General features: G+C 35.8%; 1 protein-coding gene across 1 annotated transcript in view; it reads right to left on the bottom strand.

Moving 5' to 3' along the window:
• The window catches only part of LOC136029709 (AMP deaminase 2-like), an 89,648-nt gene that overhangs the window by 36,187 nt on the left and 35,688 nt on the right, over nucleotides 1-17,773 (bottom strand). The window contains exons 5-6 of the mRNA XM_065708213.1: nucleotides 3,507-3,545; nucleotides 2,132-2,351 (exon numbers count right to left, since the gene is read on the bottom strand). Of these exons, the coding sequence (XP_065564285.1) occupies nucleotides 2,132-2,351; nucleotides 3,507-3,545 (259 nt within the window). The remainder of the gene's footprint in view (nucleotides 1-2,131; nucleotides 2,352-3,506; nucleotides 3,546-17,773) is intronic.

Here is a 17,773-nt window from a genome sequence, read left to right as displayed (position 1 = left end):
ATATCAGTTTGAAAGAACAAGCACAAGCTAGTATATATATTTGATGACAAAAGCTGGAAATCTGTTCGATTTTTAATAAATTAAAGGAGACCGCGCAGAGCAGAAATCAGTTTAAAAATTTGTTTGAGAAATCGGTTTGAATTAGTTTGAAAGAACAAGCAGAAACTAGTATATATATTTGATAACAAAAGCTGGAAATCTGTTCGATATTTAATAATTTAAACGAGACGGCTCAGAGCAGAAATCAGTTTGAAAATCCGTTTGAGAAATCCGTTTGAAAGAACAAGAAGAAGCTAGTATATATATTTGATAACAAAAGCTGGAAATCTGTTCGACTTTTAATAAATTAAACGAAACTAATCACAGCAGAAATCAGTTTAATTTTTGTTTTGAGAAATCAGTTTGAAAGAACAAGCAGAAGCTAGTATATATATTTGACAACAAAAGCTGGGAATCTGTTCGACTTTTAATAAATTAAACGAGACTAATCACAGCAGAAATCAGTTTGAAAATTTGTTTTAGAAATCAGTTTGAAAGAACAAACAGAAGCTAATATATAAATTGGATAACAAAAGCTGGAAATCTGTTCGATATTTAATTAACTTAAAGAGACTGCACGAAGCAGAAATCAGTTTGAAAATCCGTTTGAGAAATCAGTTTGAATCAGTTTAACAGAACAAGTAGAAAATAGTATATACCTTTGATTTAAAAAAAGCTGGAAATCTGTTCAACTTTTAATAAATTGAACGAGACTACTCACAGCAGAATTCAATTTGAAAATTTGTTTTGAGAAATCAGTTTGAAAGAACAAGCAGAAGCTAGCATATATATATTTGATAACAAAATCTGGAAATCTGTTCGACTTTTAATAAATTAAACGTGACTAGTCACAGAAGAAATCAGTTTGGAAATTCTGCCGAGGGAATAAAATCGGTTGGTCTTCAAAGCAATTCTACATCGAGATTGCCACAAAATAGAAGACACCATGAAGTGGCCCAGGAAACGCTACGTTGGACATTTCCACGAACCACAATAACTGTTCAGTTGTTCATTTCTCAAAATGGAACAACAGAAAAGGGCAAATAAAAGACATTCATTTTGTTTTTCCATAAAAAGTTGAATCCACATCTTTAAATAATTTGAAAATAAAAGATGCTAAAGAATTTGGAAAGATAAAGCTATTTTAAACCAAAAAGAAAAACTAAAAAAAAAATAATAAAAGAAGTCACCTTATCAGTCTTGCGTTTAAAATAATATTTGAAACCAACATTCATATCAAATTGACAGTAGGAGGTCCAAGCAGTAATACAGCAAAGTGGTCCGGCAAGGTTTTGAGCCTCCCTGCTCAAGTCTTTACAGCAAAATAATTACATTACATCAATACCGGACTCTGTTCAAGGATGCTCATAAGGTCAGAGTTGTGACTCCATCTGAGTGTAACTCATTAGTCTATGAGCAGAAAATGCTGTCCCAGAGTTTAGTATTACAAATTTAAATTACCACCAATTTGAATCCTGGCATAGTAGCCAGAAAGATTTCAAAGACAGTGTTATAGAGTATTTTCGCAACTCCTTCCAATCTATTTATTTCTTTTTTGGCTTTGACTTATTCTTTTTCTTTCAAAAACCGCGAACACAAAATTTCATGATGCAATTTACTCAAAATACAAGATTTTACTGAATAAGATTATTCAAATATGATCATGACAAAGGGTACTAAAAGAGAATTAAGGTTTCAATGAAGAAGTTCTTAACCCAAAATATTTTGGCATTGCTATTCTGGCCTGAAAAAAAAAATGGTAACATGGGCTATTTAGCCCAGTAAAGCTAACAAGGGTTGGTTGTTTCACTATCCAAGAAGGTTACATGTTGGAAGTGATACTAATAGTAGTAATAACAATAATAACGATATCGAACTAGTTATGCTGTTAAGATTTGCAAAAAGTAAAACAAGTAAATCGTAATAAAATACAAGAAGATACAGAGGAACTCGTAATGAATCTTGTGATTTTGGAGAGGGACACGAATTGAAAACCCTTTTCTTTCTCCCTCGTACACCGCTGGGTTATTTTTTCCAATATTTAGCGATTTCAACTCGTATTTAGGTTTATATTTATAGAGCATTGACTTACAGAGGTCCGTTAGCAATCATTACACAAAGAAGCTGCATATCAGTTATAAAGGTTTCAAGGCCAATAAAATCATATTCCACCGGTTTATTGCCATTTAGATCATCTTCACTGGCGTAAACCTGAAAAACACCATTCTGACAAGCGATGAGACAGTTGGCTGAAGGCAAATCGGGGGACTTCCAATGTTCTCCAACATTAGAGGGAGCATTAATAGGGTGACCTATAATTAACAAAAGATTACCAAACAAGGATTAAACACGATCACAACTTACGTTGTTTTCTTTGTCAGAATTTTCAACCGCCATTACAAAATCATAAGCATTAAGGTGCTTTATGTTAACACAATATTGAGAACAACTCTAGCATCTCACCCTGTATAAAACTTCTAATTTTTACCACCAAAATTCTAAAAATTTTCTGTTCATTCTCCCTCCACCTTCTCAGTCAACCAAAGTAGTGTCTTAGGGGTTTCCTATGAAGACATTTAGTAGCTATTTAAACAGCTCTTTTGTGATGTCTTCATTAAGGGAATTGAAAGTACCTCTTAGAGCATAAAAGTACTTACAATTTATTTACTTCCCCATTATGTAGGCAAATAGAAAGTCAAAATTAAAGAAATTTTTCAGTGAGGGAAAAAAAGGGTTTAATCTGTATTCCAACTGGGGACAGCAACAAATCTAAATGTATTATATCAATTTCCCTATTTCTGTCAGTCTCCCCCTCCCCCTCCTCAAAATTACACAAAACTTAGAGGAAGACGCAACTGGAGTAAAATATACACTTTAATACACAATTTGCATGCAAAGAAACTCTCTAAACTAAACTTCACAATTCTACTTTTGGAGGACAGGGCGCTTTGATAACGAAAAAAAAGAGAACAAGGAAAGAGAAATAGAGACATATATATATATATATATATTCTAATTCGCTACTATAAGAAAATATGTTAGCAGGCACCAGAAGCGTCAATCGCTAAAACATTTCTCGAGGGATTGGCAACAGATTTGACTGAATAGCTAGTAATTTTTCCGGCCAATAGCAATGTTTCAGTAAAAATCGGTAACAGCAGCAAAACTGCAATAAAGATCAGTAAAACATGAAATTTTACCACGGCACTTCACACCGTTATTTTTACAAATTTGACTTTTCTTTTTACCAGCGATCTAAAGATACTGGAGGGAAGGGGCACCTCTCTCCCTCCATGCGTAACGCCTCTGACTGGCACAATAAAAATGAAACAAACACCCCAAGAAAGAATCCTGCAAAAGATAGAAGTTAGTAGTAAAAACAGCACAACCGTTAATTATAACAATAGGGCAGTAATCTAGGAAAAATACACATTCATTAAACATGTACAAGGGGCAAACATTTATACCTTCTTTATTCGAGGCTTCTCGATGGGCTGCATATCGTTCTGTAAAAATATAATGTTGAAAGTGAGGTTTTTGAGCCAGATATATAAGACATACTGCTGCTAATATTCAGTAGGCTTTGCGGAGGGATTGGTATCAGGAGAAATAGTCAGGATTCGTTTTTGTGTGTGGGAAGGGGTGTTTGAAGGGTCGTTATAATTAACATACAGTATAAAACAAACGTTTTATATAATCTTCTAAAGGCTGGAGGAACAGGTAACTCTAGTCTCACCGGCAATGTCTCAGCTCAAGTAAACAAGGTCTATTTTTTTTGTCATTTTCTAGTACCAACATCAAAACTTATCTCAAACATAGTATTTCAAAGGGCATTCAGGAGATAAGTACCAATTCATGTTGTCTTGCCCAATACCAAGCCTACTATTGACTGTTAATTGCTAGTATTTCTATTGCTGAAGCTTTGAGGGTCTCTACCACTTAAAAAAAGAGTTATTGTGCTCCAAGATAAATTTGGATCTTTACCTACTAGATACATTAGCCGAGTCTTGTATATGCCGGAAAAACAGGAATATATCATTCATGACTGGAAAAAAGTATCAGTAACCATTAGCTCAAAGGCTATCCTGCATAATCGTATATACTAAATGCCCAAAATGAAACCTTATTAAGTGCATATTGACATTGCTCTAGTCTATTTCTATTTAACATCCTAGATAAAGCTGTTATCTTGTTCTGTATCTATTTTTTTTAATTCCACACAAGTTCTTTTGCTTCGGTAGCCACAATATGAAGTTGAAGTGTTGGATGTGTTGTTATTTGATTTACAATGTGTTGATGTGATTTACTAATGAAGTTGTGTTTTTCACAATATGCTCATGTGATTTATTGATGAAGCTGTATTTTGTTTACAAGGTCATATTTCAGCTCTAAATACGAGTTAACTTACCTTATATTTGTCAATATTTTAATCTTATTCTTACAGTTTTCTTATACATTCAGAATGATAGTGAGATTGGTTATGGAAGTTACGTTTGGTTTTTTATTTTCCTTTTCACCAAAAACTGAGGATATCTCTCGGTGTTAATTTACTTTATTATTTCTATTTGTGGAAGCTAGAGATTTTCTTATTAAGTTTTATCGTCAAAATAAAGAGGGGGTTTAAAAAATAAAGGACATAGCACAGAAGAGTTATGAATACACAACGAAGAAAAACAGGAGAGAAAAAAGAATTTCCTATGGGGGCTAAAACACAACTGTTGGGTCAAAACCTTAAGAATTTCTATGGCACCATCCTTCACACTAACCCTAAAAAAGTGGAAGCCCGTTAGTTGGCTCTCCCGCTGGGTGTAGTACAGTCCATAATATATCAAAATTTCGCAAAATTGTCACTTACGGTTTAAGTTAAGCTCTATGCTAGGTAAATAAGTCAAATGCACTAAGAAGAACCAACTCAAAGGAATTGAATGTCGTTATTCCAAGCGTGGAAGCTGTTATCTCGAAGCTGCTTTGAACTTAAACACTCTTCCCTCCGAATATAGCGTTAGTTCCAAAAGAAATTTTTTTTTTTTATGTTATTATTATTCTCCAGTAAAAATTATTTAAAGAAAACAGTGCTGATAAGCACCAATCATTAAAACAGTTTTAATCAGTATTTTCATCTCCTGATAGTTGATAGTAAAGAACAAGAAGAATGAAACCAGCATAAACTTGTAACCAAAAAGGGAGAAAGTTATAAAGTGCAAAAAGATGAGGTTTAAAGCCGGGGCCGTGAATATAGATTAATAAAAAGAATTTTAAATACACTGATTTTACGACTAAACGTGCTCTTATCTTTCAAGATGCCGTTAGAAACGACATTGGATGCTTATTCATGTTGTTCCAGTCTATAAATACAGGACTAATCTTTATTTACAATTCATTCCTAATCTTCTATACAAATTGAATAGTGGGCTTTCAATTTAGAGATTCAATTAGAAATTACTAGCTTACACCCGAGAAGAAGTAATGCTGTGAGTTTGTTGCAAAAATATGTATCGGTGTTGGTAGATTCATAAAAGTATATATTGCGCTACTCCAGGGGCAGGACACAAGAAGTTTAGTAGATCACACGTACGATTTTAGGCTGCCAGACACCCAGTACCCTCAATGTCATATCACCATTTTTTGGGTTGTATCGGGAGTTGTTATCTGAATTTCGACAACAATTGGCCCATGTACTTTGTACTTTGCTTTGGCAGCGTTCCTCATCGAGTAGGCTTAGTACCTTTTCTACCTACCGACACACTTCCTTACGTAATTATGCTTTGGTTATCCTTGTCTTGATTATTGTGGTTAAGCTTGTCACAGCTCTGATAAATCTACCACCATAAAGTCACTCACAGTCGCACAGATTAGAGCCGAAGAAGCGATGTTTCATACCCATTGACTATATCCAATAGCTACTCTTTATTTTAAGCTGGTGTCCTCTGCCTATTATACGTCATTTGCAGAAGAAAAATCCGCTCAATAGCTCATTTAGCATGAAAAAAACTATATGTTCCCAGTACAAGCAACAGCTCCAAACCATAAATTTTATGTATTTCAATGATAGATTGAGAAAAAGCCACAGGGCCATGACAAACATCTACTTTTAACATACGAATCAACGATTTAACAACACATACAAAGTAAATTAGAAAAAAAAACACGTACGTTCCACACTATTTCAAGAAAACGCCCTCTCTCTCCCTTTCCCAACTAAACTTTTCTCTATATATCATTCCCAATTTAATATATTTTGTAACCTTTCAATTAATTCTAAAATGAATGGAACCTATTACTAAAACAAACCATTAATTTGACCCCAATTTACTTGAAAATAAATCTTATAGTAAATCCGATAATTCATGACAAACGACCATAATGAAGCAGATCCTCGCCAGTTTCTAAAAATATGGGGTACGAGTAAGGACCATCCATCCCCCTTACCTTCCCCAAATGTTTTCTTTTTTCCGAGTTCTAGAAAATAACCCATCCCTAACTTAATTGAATACTAGACCTACGTTGCCTGAGCAACGTGAAGTGTTGCGGCAACCTTTGTCCGGCTTCGCCGAATAAAATGTTGCGATAGCAACACTTTGGTTTTGTTTCTTTGCTATCGGTTAAACGCTGAAATTGTCAGCCTATCGAAGCTTTTAAAACGTTATGTTCATAGAAGAACGCGATCAGTAATCACATGATCAAAGGCTATTCCTCAGCGTCGAAAAAACAATATTAACAAAAGAATATCGAAAGAAGGGACTAAATTGACTTTGCAGCCAGTTGAACTTTATCCTTTTCAATCGTAGACATCCGTGACGGATCAAGACTTGGAACAATATCTTATATAATCTAGTTGGTATTATAGAGCTATCCGTAACTTTTCAGGATCAAAATATCATAGATGACACTCTATTAATTATTACGAAACTGCCTCGTTGCTTTACTTATCGTTTGTACCCGTTCCGTAAACACTTAATTCTAGGTTACAGTGAACATGAGTAGGCTACACTAACTAGCAAAAGTTACAAGCCCCTCTTCACTAAAGATGATTGTAGCCTAACAGACGGTTATTACTTACAAGTCTCCTACATGTCTTACCACTGGAACCAACTCGGTCTTACCATCAAATACACTGGAAACAAATAATAGGTACACCAAATAGCAAAATTTGCAAATTCCTCACTGCCGAAGATGATTATGAGCTAACAGCCGACCTTTCCTTAGAAGTCCCCTACATGTCTCGCAATTGGTATCGGCTTATTTTTGGTTTCAGTGTGTACCCTACTACTGAAGTTGTCAACTCCTTGAAACTTTCAAACTGGTATGTCTCATGAAGAAATTTTTGTACCAAAAAATGGACGACATATACTTTGATCAGCTCATCAAGAGCTATCGACCAAGAGCTAATTCAAAGGTTGATTTTTTTTTTCGTTGGCCAACTTTCTAACGTCACAACTTAGAAAGGAGCAAAGGATAAGCTCCAGTTTCTTTAGCAATGACAGAACTTCTAAATTTAAGAGGTACATCTGATAACATTTCTCTACCTCAATCCCAAGCCCGAAAAAACAAATGATAAACCCAGCCAAAATCACGGCAGCACTTTCGGATCCGCGGGAAAATGCCGCTTTTTTTGCTTCTGTAAATTTTTCTATTTATCACTCAAACAAGATATTTTGGCTGTGGGGCCGGGTAACTGCGCATATATTGAACACTTATAGATTTTAGTCCATCTTCAAATTTGAAAGTGGTGCCTGCCTGCTTGCCTGCTAGAACGGAGCTTTCTACTCGAAAGCAGAAACATGGTTTGACAAAACGAAAGCTTAGCTGCACAACTTCAGATACTCCTCTCGGACATAGGCTACATAACTCTACTTCACTTTGCACACCATAGGCTCTGGCTCGTGAACAATCAAAACCATCCTTTTTGGCCCCAGGCAAGAGTTCTGCGGAGCTTTCCAAAATGTAATGCCATATTCATCAATCCGGCCGGAGGTCCACACTTTCCGTAAAAACCGCACAAGTTAGACCCTTACCAGTTTCCAGAAATAAGCCAACATCAGCAGCATAGAAAAAAAAACCAAAGTGTTGCCCTCGCAACACAACTACTCAATTCTAGAATACTACTCAATTAAACCAACATGTAAACCCGCTTTAAAATAAATATCACAAACCAAAAACTCCCACCATTGGTGTAGACAAACACCTAACCTTAGTTTAGGTCAGCAGAATATCAATTCATTCCGGTGAGTGTACAGATTTCCCTTGTTAGCTTTTTCTTCACTTTCCCAGGCTTTAATTACGTATTTACTAAAAGAGCTCAACTTTTTTTTCGTCCTTTTTTGTAAGACCCCTTTGGAGTTTTGACATTTTGCCAGCTTTGTTTGCCTCCATTAAGCACTTTCGTATGTTTTTTTTTACTTACTCGGTTCCTCCTGCACCGGTTGGCGCATAAGGCGACAACGGTGTCTCTCCACGATGACCTCTGAAGAGGTTGATGCCTTAAGTCTTCCAAGTCTGTCCACCAATGTAGGATCCTTCTCTAGGCACTGATCACGCGTATTTTCTGCTGTCTACGCCTTCTAATGTCGAGGAGAGGCAGAATCTGATATCACGGGGGAGCCTACCTGCGCCCATATAGAACATATGGTTCCAATACCACTACCCCCTGCTTAGGATTTTCTGGACTATCAATAGTTGCTTTGTTCTTTCATGTACGAAGGTGATTGTAATTCTGTCAAACCAGTGGATTTCTAGGATTCACTGAAGATAATTATTTTCGAAACCTTGTATTCGTTTCTCAAGCTGTTTTATCAGTACCCATGCTTTGCATCCGCAGATTAACACAGAGAAGACATTGCTGTTTAGTAGTTGGAGCTTAAACTTTAAAGAGTATGCACAGCCCTTCCAGAATTTTTTTTTTTTTATTTCAGTAAGAACTAAGTTCGGTAAGCCTTCATACACAATGCGTCTAACAATTTTACGTTCCAGGCTTCCATCAAAATTTATGATGCTCCCAACATACTTCAATTCTGCAATCTCCTCCAGCTCATCAGAACCGATATTAAGTGTCGAGAACGGCGTTTTATATACTTTATTGTGCATGACTTTTGTCTTTTGGGTACTGGTTGGCAATCCCGCTCGTCCAGCTTTGATTGATGCTTTTGTGATGTTCTGCTGTAAGTCTTCTGAGACAGGAGCACACTGTCATCAATAAAATCACCATCAAAGATAGTACGGCTCTAATTTAACTGAATTGCTCAAACAAAGTGATACAACTCATGCATGTAACCAATGAGAATCGTGAAGAACAAAATACAGAGGATACAGCCTTGTCATACACCGAAATGGACCTGGAACCATTCCGTCTGGTTCTCATCGTCGTTTCCCCTGTTAAGCCAACCATAATTCTTGCAATTTTGATCTGGTTGCCGTAATGTCTAAGTATTTTCCATAGGGATTCCGTATGTACAGAATCAAAAGTCTTTAGGTCGATATTTTTAGTGTGTTATTTTTCTGTATCTTTTTGTGTTTCTTTAAGTGTTGTTTTGGGGTCTTATATTGTAGTGTTTCGTTGGTTATTTTTATGTTGGTTTCGGTAAATGGTCTCAAGCTCCGTATATTCTTACTCTTTTTATTTATTTTTATTTATTTTAGCACATCCTCGCAAGCTCCGCTTCTGTTGTGCTGTTATACAAAAATGATAATTTTCAATAAAATCATTCTACTACTACTACTACTAATAAACGATAGGAGCACTCCAGTCTGCCACTCACTGTATTCTTCAATTAGTCTTCTTAAACTGAAAATCAGATTAGCACACTATCGGCCTGGCCAGAAACCGTGATGTTTGCCTCTCAGGATCTCTTCAATTCTCGATTGTATATAATTCAGGAGTATTTGGCAAAGGATTTTACTCCCTATGAACTACAAAGTAATACCTCACCAATTGTTGCAGTCAACGGATCGACCTTTCTTAAAGCCTCGTGTTGGTAACCAGCTAGAAGAGTGGCAATCCAGACAGCTCTATAGGATTAGCAGGGAGAGGAAAATTAGTGCTCCGTTGAAGTATTCTCTCCATCTTTTATCATTATCATCTCTATTTGTAAGTAGTTCACCCATCCTACATTCAACAGCACATATATGTTTTCAAAACCATGAGCGATCTCCTTCATTATCGGGAACACTTTTCAACTATTGCCTATGCTGGCAGCTGTCTCAACTTTGGTTGCCTTTGCCTCTGAAAAGCAGTGTCTATCAGTTCGTATAGACCTCTTTACAGCTTTGTGGGTTGGCTTATACTGGGCTCTGAGGTGGTTTCCATATTGGGGGATGAGCTTAATAGCTGAATCTTTATTTCTTTTCTGTCTTGTGTGAGTTTCTGAGAACCATCACTGATTTACTGCTCACTCTTCTTTTTTGCGTAACAAATTGACTCTTCAGGAGCTCCACTTACAGAGTCCACAATTTTACTCAATGTTTTGTCAACTGAGACACCTATTTCATCGTATGCTAGGCTCGTTTTATTTTTTTTTCCAAGAGGCCCTTCATATGGAAGAGGTCGTCGTATAAACTTCTGAGGGGGATCATTCATTTGGAAATCGAATGTTTTAGTGCCCTCTTTAAGAGTTAAAAGTGATCGGAGGGCAAAGGCCCCCAATGCCCTTTTTTCCCTAAATGCATCAGATAAAAGTTTTGATATAGTCATTTTTTTTTTAAATAATTCAAAGGTCAGATAACAAAACTCCGGTGTCGACACAAACTCCAGGGCCCGGGGGCAGGCGTTATAAGTTATGCCCTGGGGGCGTATATGGTTCTTATGGAAGGGATGCACGTATAAATTTCAGAGAGGGCTCTTTTGATTGGAAATTGAAAGGTCTAGTTCATATTTTAAGAGTCAAAAGTGATCGGAGGGTAGCTATTCCCCCAGGTCCTTTTTTTCCCCAAACCCATCTGATAAAAATTTTGAGATAGCCATTTTGTTAAAAATAGTTCAAATGTCAGATAAGAAAAACTCCGGTGTCGACGCAACCCCCCAGGGTTAAAAGCCAAAGTAGATCGGAGAGCAACTAGACCCCCCCCCCCCCACGCTCTTTTCACCGAAATGCATCAGATAAATTTTTGAGATAGGAATTTTCTTAAAAATAGTTCAAAGGTCATATAACAAAAACTCCAGTGTCGACACGACCCCCAGGGCACGAGGGCAGGCGCAGTACGTTAAGCCTGGAGAATATATTTGTACATTAATTAGCGGGGGGGGGGCTGGGAGTTAGGTTAGTCGAGGTCAGGTTACCACCACCCACAAAACCCTAAAGTGCAAATATATTGCCCAAATATGTTCTAAAGTATTATATTTTCATCATGTTTTGGTGTTTTTCATCAGGATTAATCCACTTCTTGAGTGTTTGCGGTATAGAACATAAGCACCGATAAAAGAAATTGATCTTTTTGCCAGGAATCTTCACCATTTAAAAATTTGTTAAATTTTGCTTTATTTGGTATGTAAAATTTAAGTACTTTTCTTTTTGCTTGTTAATTTTATATTGCAAATAACCTTTTATTTTCAAATGTATTCCCCTTCTCATCCTCCCCTCAACATTGCTATTTTGATGCCCTCTCCCCTGCAATATTCTCGGCGCGCGTCCATGCTTGATTGAGTGGTTCAATTGCAATCTAGGATCTTTTTACGGTCAAGGAAAGTTGTTATGTTAGTGAATGAAATTTTACAAAGTAGATATTATGTTCAAATTTGGGCACTGAAGATTTTTATAAATATCTAGGCCTATCTCCACAACTTCTGATGCTTGAGCAATTATTAACCCTGTATGAAGGCTAATCTTAAGATAAAAACAACATAATAAAAAAAATTGTGGTAGAATTGGACTTGCGATTCAAATTTTTCCTAAATATAATCTTCTTACCGTAAAAATTGCAGCCCCTCTTAATGAGACAAAATTAAGCAATAGATAATATTCAAATTCAGGGAATAGTTGGTTAAAACGGAAGCGATCCCAAAACATAATTCATAAAATTGTATATTTAGCCGAAAGCAAAGATTCGTTTATTATTTCCCGATTGCTTTCTTGGAAAGTTCTATCTTATTTTCAGACTTATTTTTTTTTTTTTTTTTTACAAACGGTTGGTATTTCTTTCTTACTCTGCTACCTGATAACTGTGTTCAGTGATTGATCAAACAGTTTAATGCAATGAACTTTAAGTAAATCGACCCAACAGAAACCAAAATCTAAAAAATAATAGCTACAAAACAAAAAAGAGCTGTTTTCGTTTTTGATACTCATTTTTTTACCAGGTGATGTATCTCTTATAAAATATCTCTTCTCACGAGATGCATGTATCTATCCTAACGTCTCTCATGAGACGTTAAGTGTGTTCATGAGAACATGACAACAACATTTCATATTTCAGACGAAAATGAAACAACTTAATCATCCGAGCGGAGCTCAGCAGAGGAAAAAGCAAAAGTCAAGAATCTTGGAGAATTTTTCTCTGGCCAGCTCGATGCTATGATTTTTACGACCTACATCACCAATTAATATAGAAGCTTTAGACTGTATTGAAGCATATACTGCTACCGCTACATCATCTATATCCGAGGCCGAAGGTGGAGTTGGGATTGACGAACTAACTGGCATTGCTTTTAAGGATGGAGGAAAAGAAGGGAGAGAATACGAAGGGGGAGAAAAAACAAATGTGGATGTAGATTCAGGCGAAGAAAACGCAGACGACAACGATGAGGAGGCAGAAACCGTTGAAAATGAAGAAGTGTGTAGCAGTGACGTTTTGTACTTAACTGACTGGCCTTTAGCTGTTCTGGATAAACCAAGAATTGACTAAGTTAAAAAAAAGGAGTGAAACGTTTCAGAACGAAAATTGACTTATTGTTTCACTTACTAGAAAATTAGAAGATAGAACGAAGGGTAGAAACAGACAATTTAGTCCTGATTGGTTCTACACAAACCAACCAAACTGTGAGAAGATTAGGAGAGCCTGGATGACATATTCGACAAAAACCCACACCTTGCACTGCTTTTGTTGCACACTATTTGCTAAAAACGAAGGTTTGAATAATCCAAACACATCTAAATTTGTAACTAGTTTTGAAGCTTGGTGGAAACTTAATTCAAAAGTTCAGAATAATGAAGCCTCTGATCAAAATGACAGTTGCTATAAGAAGTAGAAAACTATATAGCTAAACCTAAATACCAATAAAAAACTGATACAGCAAACCAAGCAGCTGCTGAAACAGAGAAACGAAAATGGAGAGACATTTTCAAGGGACTGTTAGATTCCACTTTGTTTTTAGCTAGTCAAAATCTTCCATTTTGCGGACACAGGGAAAACGTAGTATCAGAAAACAGGGGGCAATTCTTAGAGCTGATTGAACTATTATCAATGTATGATCCTGTACTCAGAGAGCACTTGACCAAACTAGAACTTTCAAAGCAGTCAAAAAGGTATTGACAAGCTATTTGTACCCTACTACTCAAAATGAGTTCATCTTACTTCTTGGTGGTATGGTAAAGGAAAAGATTCAACTGATATTAAAAAGGCAAAATATTTTAGTACAATGTTTGACAGTACACCCGATGCCTCGCACATTGATCAAATGAGTGAAGTAATTCGTTACGTGCACATTGAGAACAAGAAAGTTGGAATAAAGGAGTATATTTTAGGCTATTATTAGCTTACAGGAAAAAGAGCCGTGGACATTACATAGGATACTTTAAATGCAATTGAAAAAGATGGTCTAGATATAGCAATGTGCCGAGGGCAGGGCTACAACAACGCTCCAACAATGGCTGGAGTAAATTCAGGAGTACAAGCTAGAATTCATGAGCTTAATCCTAAAGCATTGTTTGTACCTTGTGCCAACTATTCACTAAATCTTTGCGGAGTGCACTCTTTGCTACAGTTCCTTCCTGTGTGAGGTATTTTAGTACTTGGGAAAGGTTGAATGTTTCTTTTCTCATGCTTAACACACAGATGGAATATCCTCTTGGCAAATGTTGAAGTTGCTGTCAAACAACTTCCAGAAACCAGGTGGGGTGCTCACTATGAATCTGTTAAGCCAGTGTTTAAATACTTTTAGAAGATTGTCGCTACCATTGAAAAACTTTGTGACTCTTCAGAAACTCTCGACACATTAGGAGCAGCTCAAACTTTGTTGACTTCGATGTGGGATTTCTCATTTTTGTACTTTTTATGTTTATGGAATATTGTCCTTGAAGATGTCCACCACACCAAAAAATACCTGTAAATTTTTGAAAAAAGTTTCGAAAAATATAGCTCATCTTGTATTTCCACGTAAGCCGCGAATTAAAATGGCGTTGTTTGATATTATAATAATATTGTTAATATGTATAAAAACGTTGTGTTTGGTTAAATTTATGTAAGTTATTTACATTAAAATGGTTACATAACTTACATACCAATATTACACAGCACACAATTTACTTTCCCTTTCACTCGTTAATTTAAACACTTTGTTTAAGTGTATGTTTCCACCATAGACAAATATGACTCAACAATGTTTAAATGTTTGTTGGGAGGGGGGTTGACAAGATGAAATTCCTCCACGGGTGTCACCAGACCTTGCTACGTCACTGCTCCAGTGGATAAAAAAGATGCAGAGAATCCGGAGGCAAGTGCTGTAAAATGTGCTGGGGGGGCATATCAGATTTTTATGTAAGGGATGGTCATATCAACTTCAGAGGGGGCTCATTCGATTGTAAATCGGAATTTCTAGTGCCCTTTTTAAGAATCAAAAGTCAATCAGAAGGCAATCGGGGGCATATAAGGTTTTACGTAATGGGTGGTCGTATAAACTTCAGAGATGACTCATTTGATTGTAAATTGACAGTTCTAGTTACCTTTTTAAGAGTCATCAAAAGCGATCAGAGGGCATCTACACCCCCCCCCCCTCTCGCATTTTCCCCCAAATGCATCCGACAAAAATCTTGAGATATCCATCTTGTTCAAAATGGTCCAAAATTCAAATTAATATAGCTTAGAGGTTAAGAAATCCTCCATTGCACCCGGGACAAGAACTGTAACTTATGTAAGTCGTAAATTTGTGAGTGTCAAAAGTGATCAAAAAGTAACAAGCATTGTGCCTTTTTACCCCAAATGCACCTTGTTAAAAATTTGAAATAGTCAATTTGTTCAAAATAGTCCAAAATTCAAATTATTATAACTTAGGGGTTGAGAGTTCCTCCCTAGCCCTCCCAAGGATTATAACTTATTTAAGTTGCCCATTATTACAATATGAGGTTTTAATGGAAGGGCTGGTCGTAATAACTTTGGAGGAGACTCATTCGATCGGAAATTGAAACTTATAGCTCTTTTTTAAGAGTTAAAGTGATCAATGGGCAACTAGCCCACGCCCCACTTTCTCAAAGGGTATCTGGTCCAAATTTGGAGATGGGAACCTGGGAACCTAATGCGTCATTGGCGCTTTAATAAAAACGGATTATGTTACAGGTATTTTTTTATGGGCTTATTAGAACATACAACATGAAACATGAAATGGGCTTATTAAAACATAAACATAAAAATAAACATAAAAATTAAAGTAAAATTAAATTTTGAATTGATGAGCTTCCAGTAATTAATATCATTATATGTCAAATATTCATTTTGATTTTATTAGTTCTTTCCAAGACTGTTCGAGACAAATATAGCTTCACTACAAACAAGGGTTTGGATACTGCCCCCATCCATAACTGTAAAAGACTAAAGCCTACTTAGCCATTGGTGCTTCAATGAAAACAATTTATATAACAAATATTTTCTTTTCCAGTTATTGGAGCATTGAAAACGAAAATTATAAAAAAAAAAAACTTGAACTGACGATCTTTCAACATTATATATCAAACACTCAGTTTGATTTTATTTGTACTTTCCAAGACTGTTCAAGACAAATACAGTTTTCAGTAAAGCGCCAATGACGCAGTAGGTTTTAGACTTTTACAGTGAGAGAAGGAGGCAAAACCCAAACTCTTTATTGTAGATTTTTGTTCGTTTCAAGCTTGATTTGCATATTCAATTTAAGTTTCACTCGTTTTAAGATTTATTTACTCATTCATATTAGTACCTATTGTATGTTTGTTTGCTATGATTGTTTATTTAATTTCTGTTCGTTTCGGGTTTCATTTATGCTTCAATAGCAAAATATTTTTGTTCGTTTTAAGCTTGATTTGCATATTCAAATTAAGCTTTATTTGTTTTAAAATTTATTTATTCATATTTATTAGTACCTGTTGTATGTTTTGTCATGATTATTTATTTCATAGCTGTTCGTTTTGGGTTTCATTTATTCTTTAATAGTAATTTTTAGTCGTTTTGAGTTTGAATTATTGTAGGTTTCTATTTGTTCTAATCTTAACTTTATTGAGGCCTTTACTTTTCTTTAGAAAACTTCTTTTTTAATTAATTTACTAGAAAGGGCAACGCAATACACTTGCCTCACATATTTATCGCAGAGCTTCTGAATGTCAAAAACCTCCACTCTTTCAACGCTTGGTGACAGCCTTTAGCTTTAATTTAAAACCTGCAATAACTAACTGGTGATCAGAGTACGAATTAGCCCCACGAAAAGTTTGAATATCCTCTTAGACAGTGTCTATGCTGCTTCCTGGTGAGAACATGATCATTCTGATTCCATGAAGTCCCATCTGGTAAAGTCCATGTATATCGCAGTGGGGGAACCACGATCCATCAACAATTTGCTCAGTCATAAACGGCTCTTAATTATTCCAAAGCTTGTATCTGGAATATGACTTCGCCACTCAAATGTGACAATGCTGCCATCTATGTGCTTTAATATCTAAACTAAGACAAATGAAATTGACTGTTAGTGAGAATAAAAGCTCGTCCATGACTTTTTCCTTCCTAAATACTAATAGATAAGCTTCAAATACTTCCATGCTACCAAGAAGAAAATAGTAGAAATAATTCGACTGCTCTTGGATGCAGATTTAGGACGGAATCCAAACATCAACTACCTGACTATATATGTGTCAGAACCCCCTTCTAAAATATAATTAATCTGTTCTGATTCCTCAGCAACGTGCTCAAAATTATGCTCTAAAATATATTTTCTCGCTTCCTCGTCTCTAACCGGCTAATTGTCTTTAAAATGACGCTGGGATTAAACCGTTAAAGTTCAGGTAGATCAAAATAAAAATATTTTTACCTCTATATTGTTCAACTAATAATTATTATTCGCAAGCTGGCTGCAATAAAGTAAAAATAAGAAAGCCAAATACAATTAAAACACCGCTAAGTAGTTGTGTTTTCACATTTCAGTTCCGAAGTTGCATTAAAAACGCAAAATTTTGATTTACTGAGGACTCAGATTGGTCCAAATTAATTTTTAAAATTAGTAGACAAATATTAAAAAGCACCAAAACCTGCAGTAAAAAGCAAAAAACCATTTGAAAGAAAATTTCATGTAAAATATGGCCGACCGAAATAAAGGCTCGTATTTGAGGGTCCTAATAATGTCCCTTAAACTGTCAAAACTCTAAAAAATTTCCCTTGTGTTTTCTTATTTTTCAGTATAAATTTTAGTATTGTTTCAAAGTTGCGCAATCACCCCGTCCCCTCCTCAAATCAAAATCCTGTTGATATACATACCAGTTTCATGTCAAAAGGCACACACAATTTTTTAGAACTGTTTGGAACCTAGTCCAAAACTAATTTCTTGTCAAAATAGAATTCCCAAAAACGACCA

Source organism: Artemia franciscana, chromosome 7 (assembly GCF_032884065.1).
Source record: "Artemia franciscana chromosome 7, ASM3288406v1, whole genome shotgun sequence".
Taxonomy (NCBI): Eukaryota; Metazoa; Arthropoda; class Branchiopoda; order Anostraca; family Artemiidae; genus Artemia; species Artemia franciscana.
This window is presented reverse-complemented; position numbering and strand designations above follow the sequence as displayed.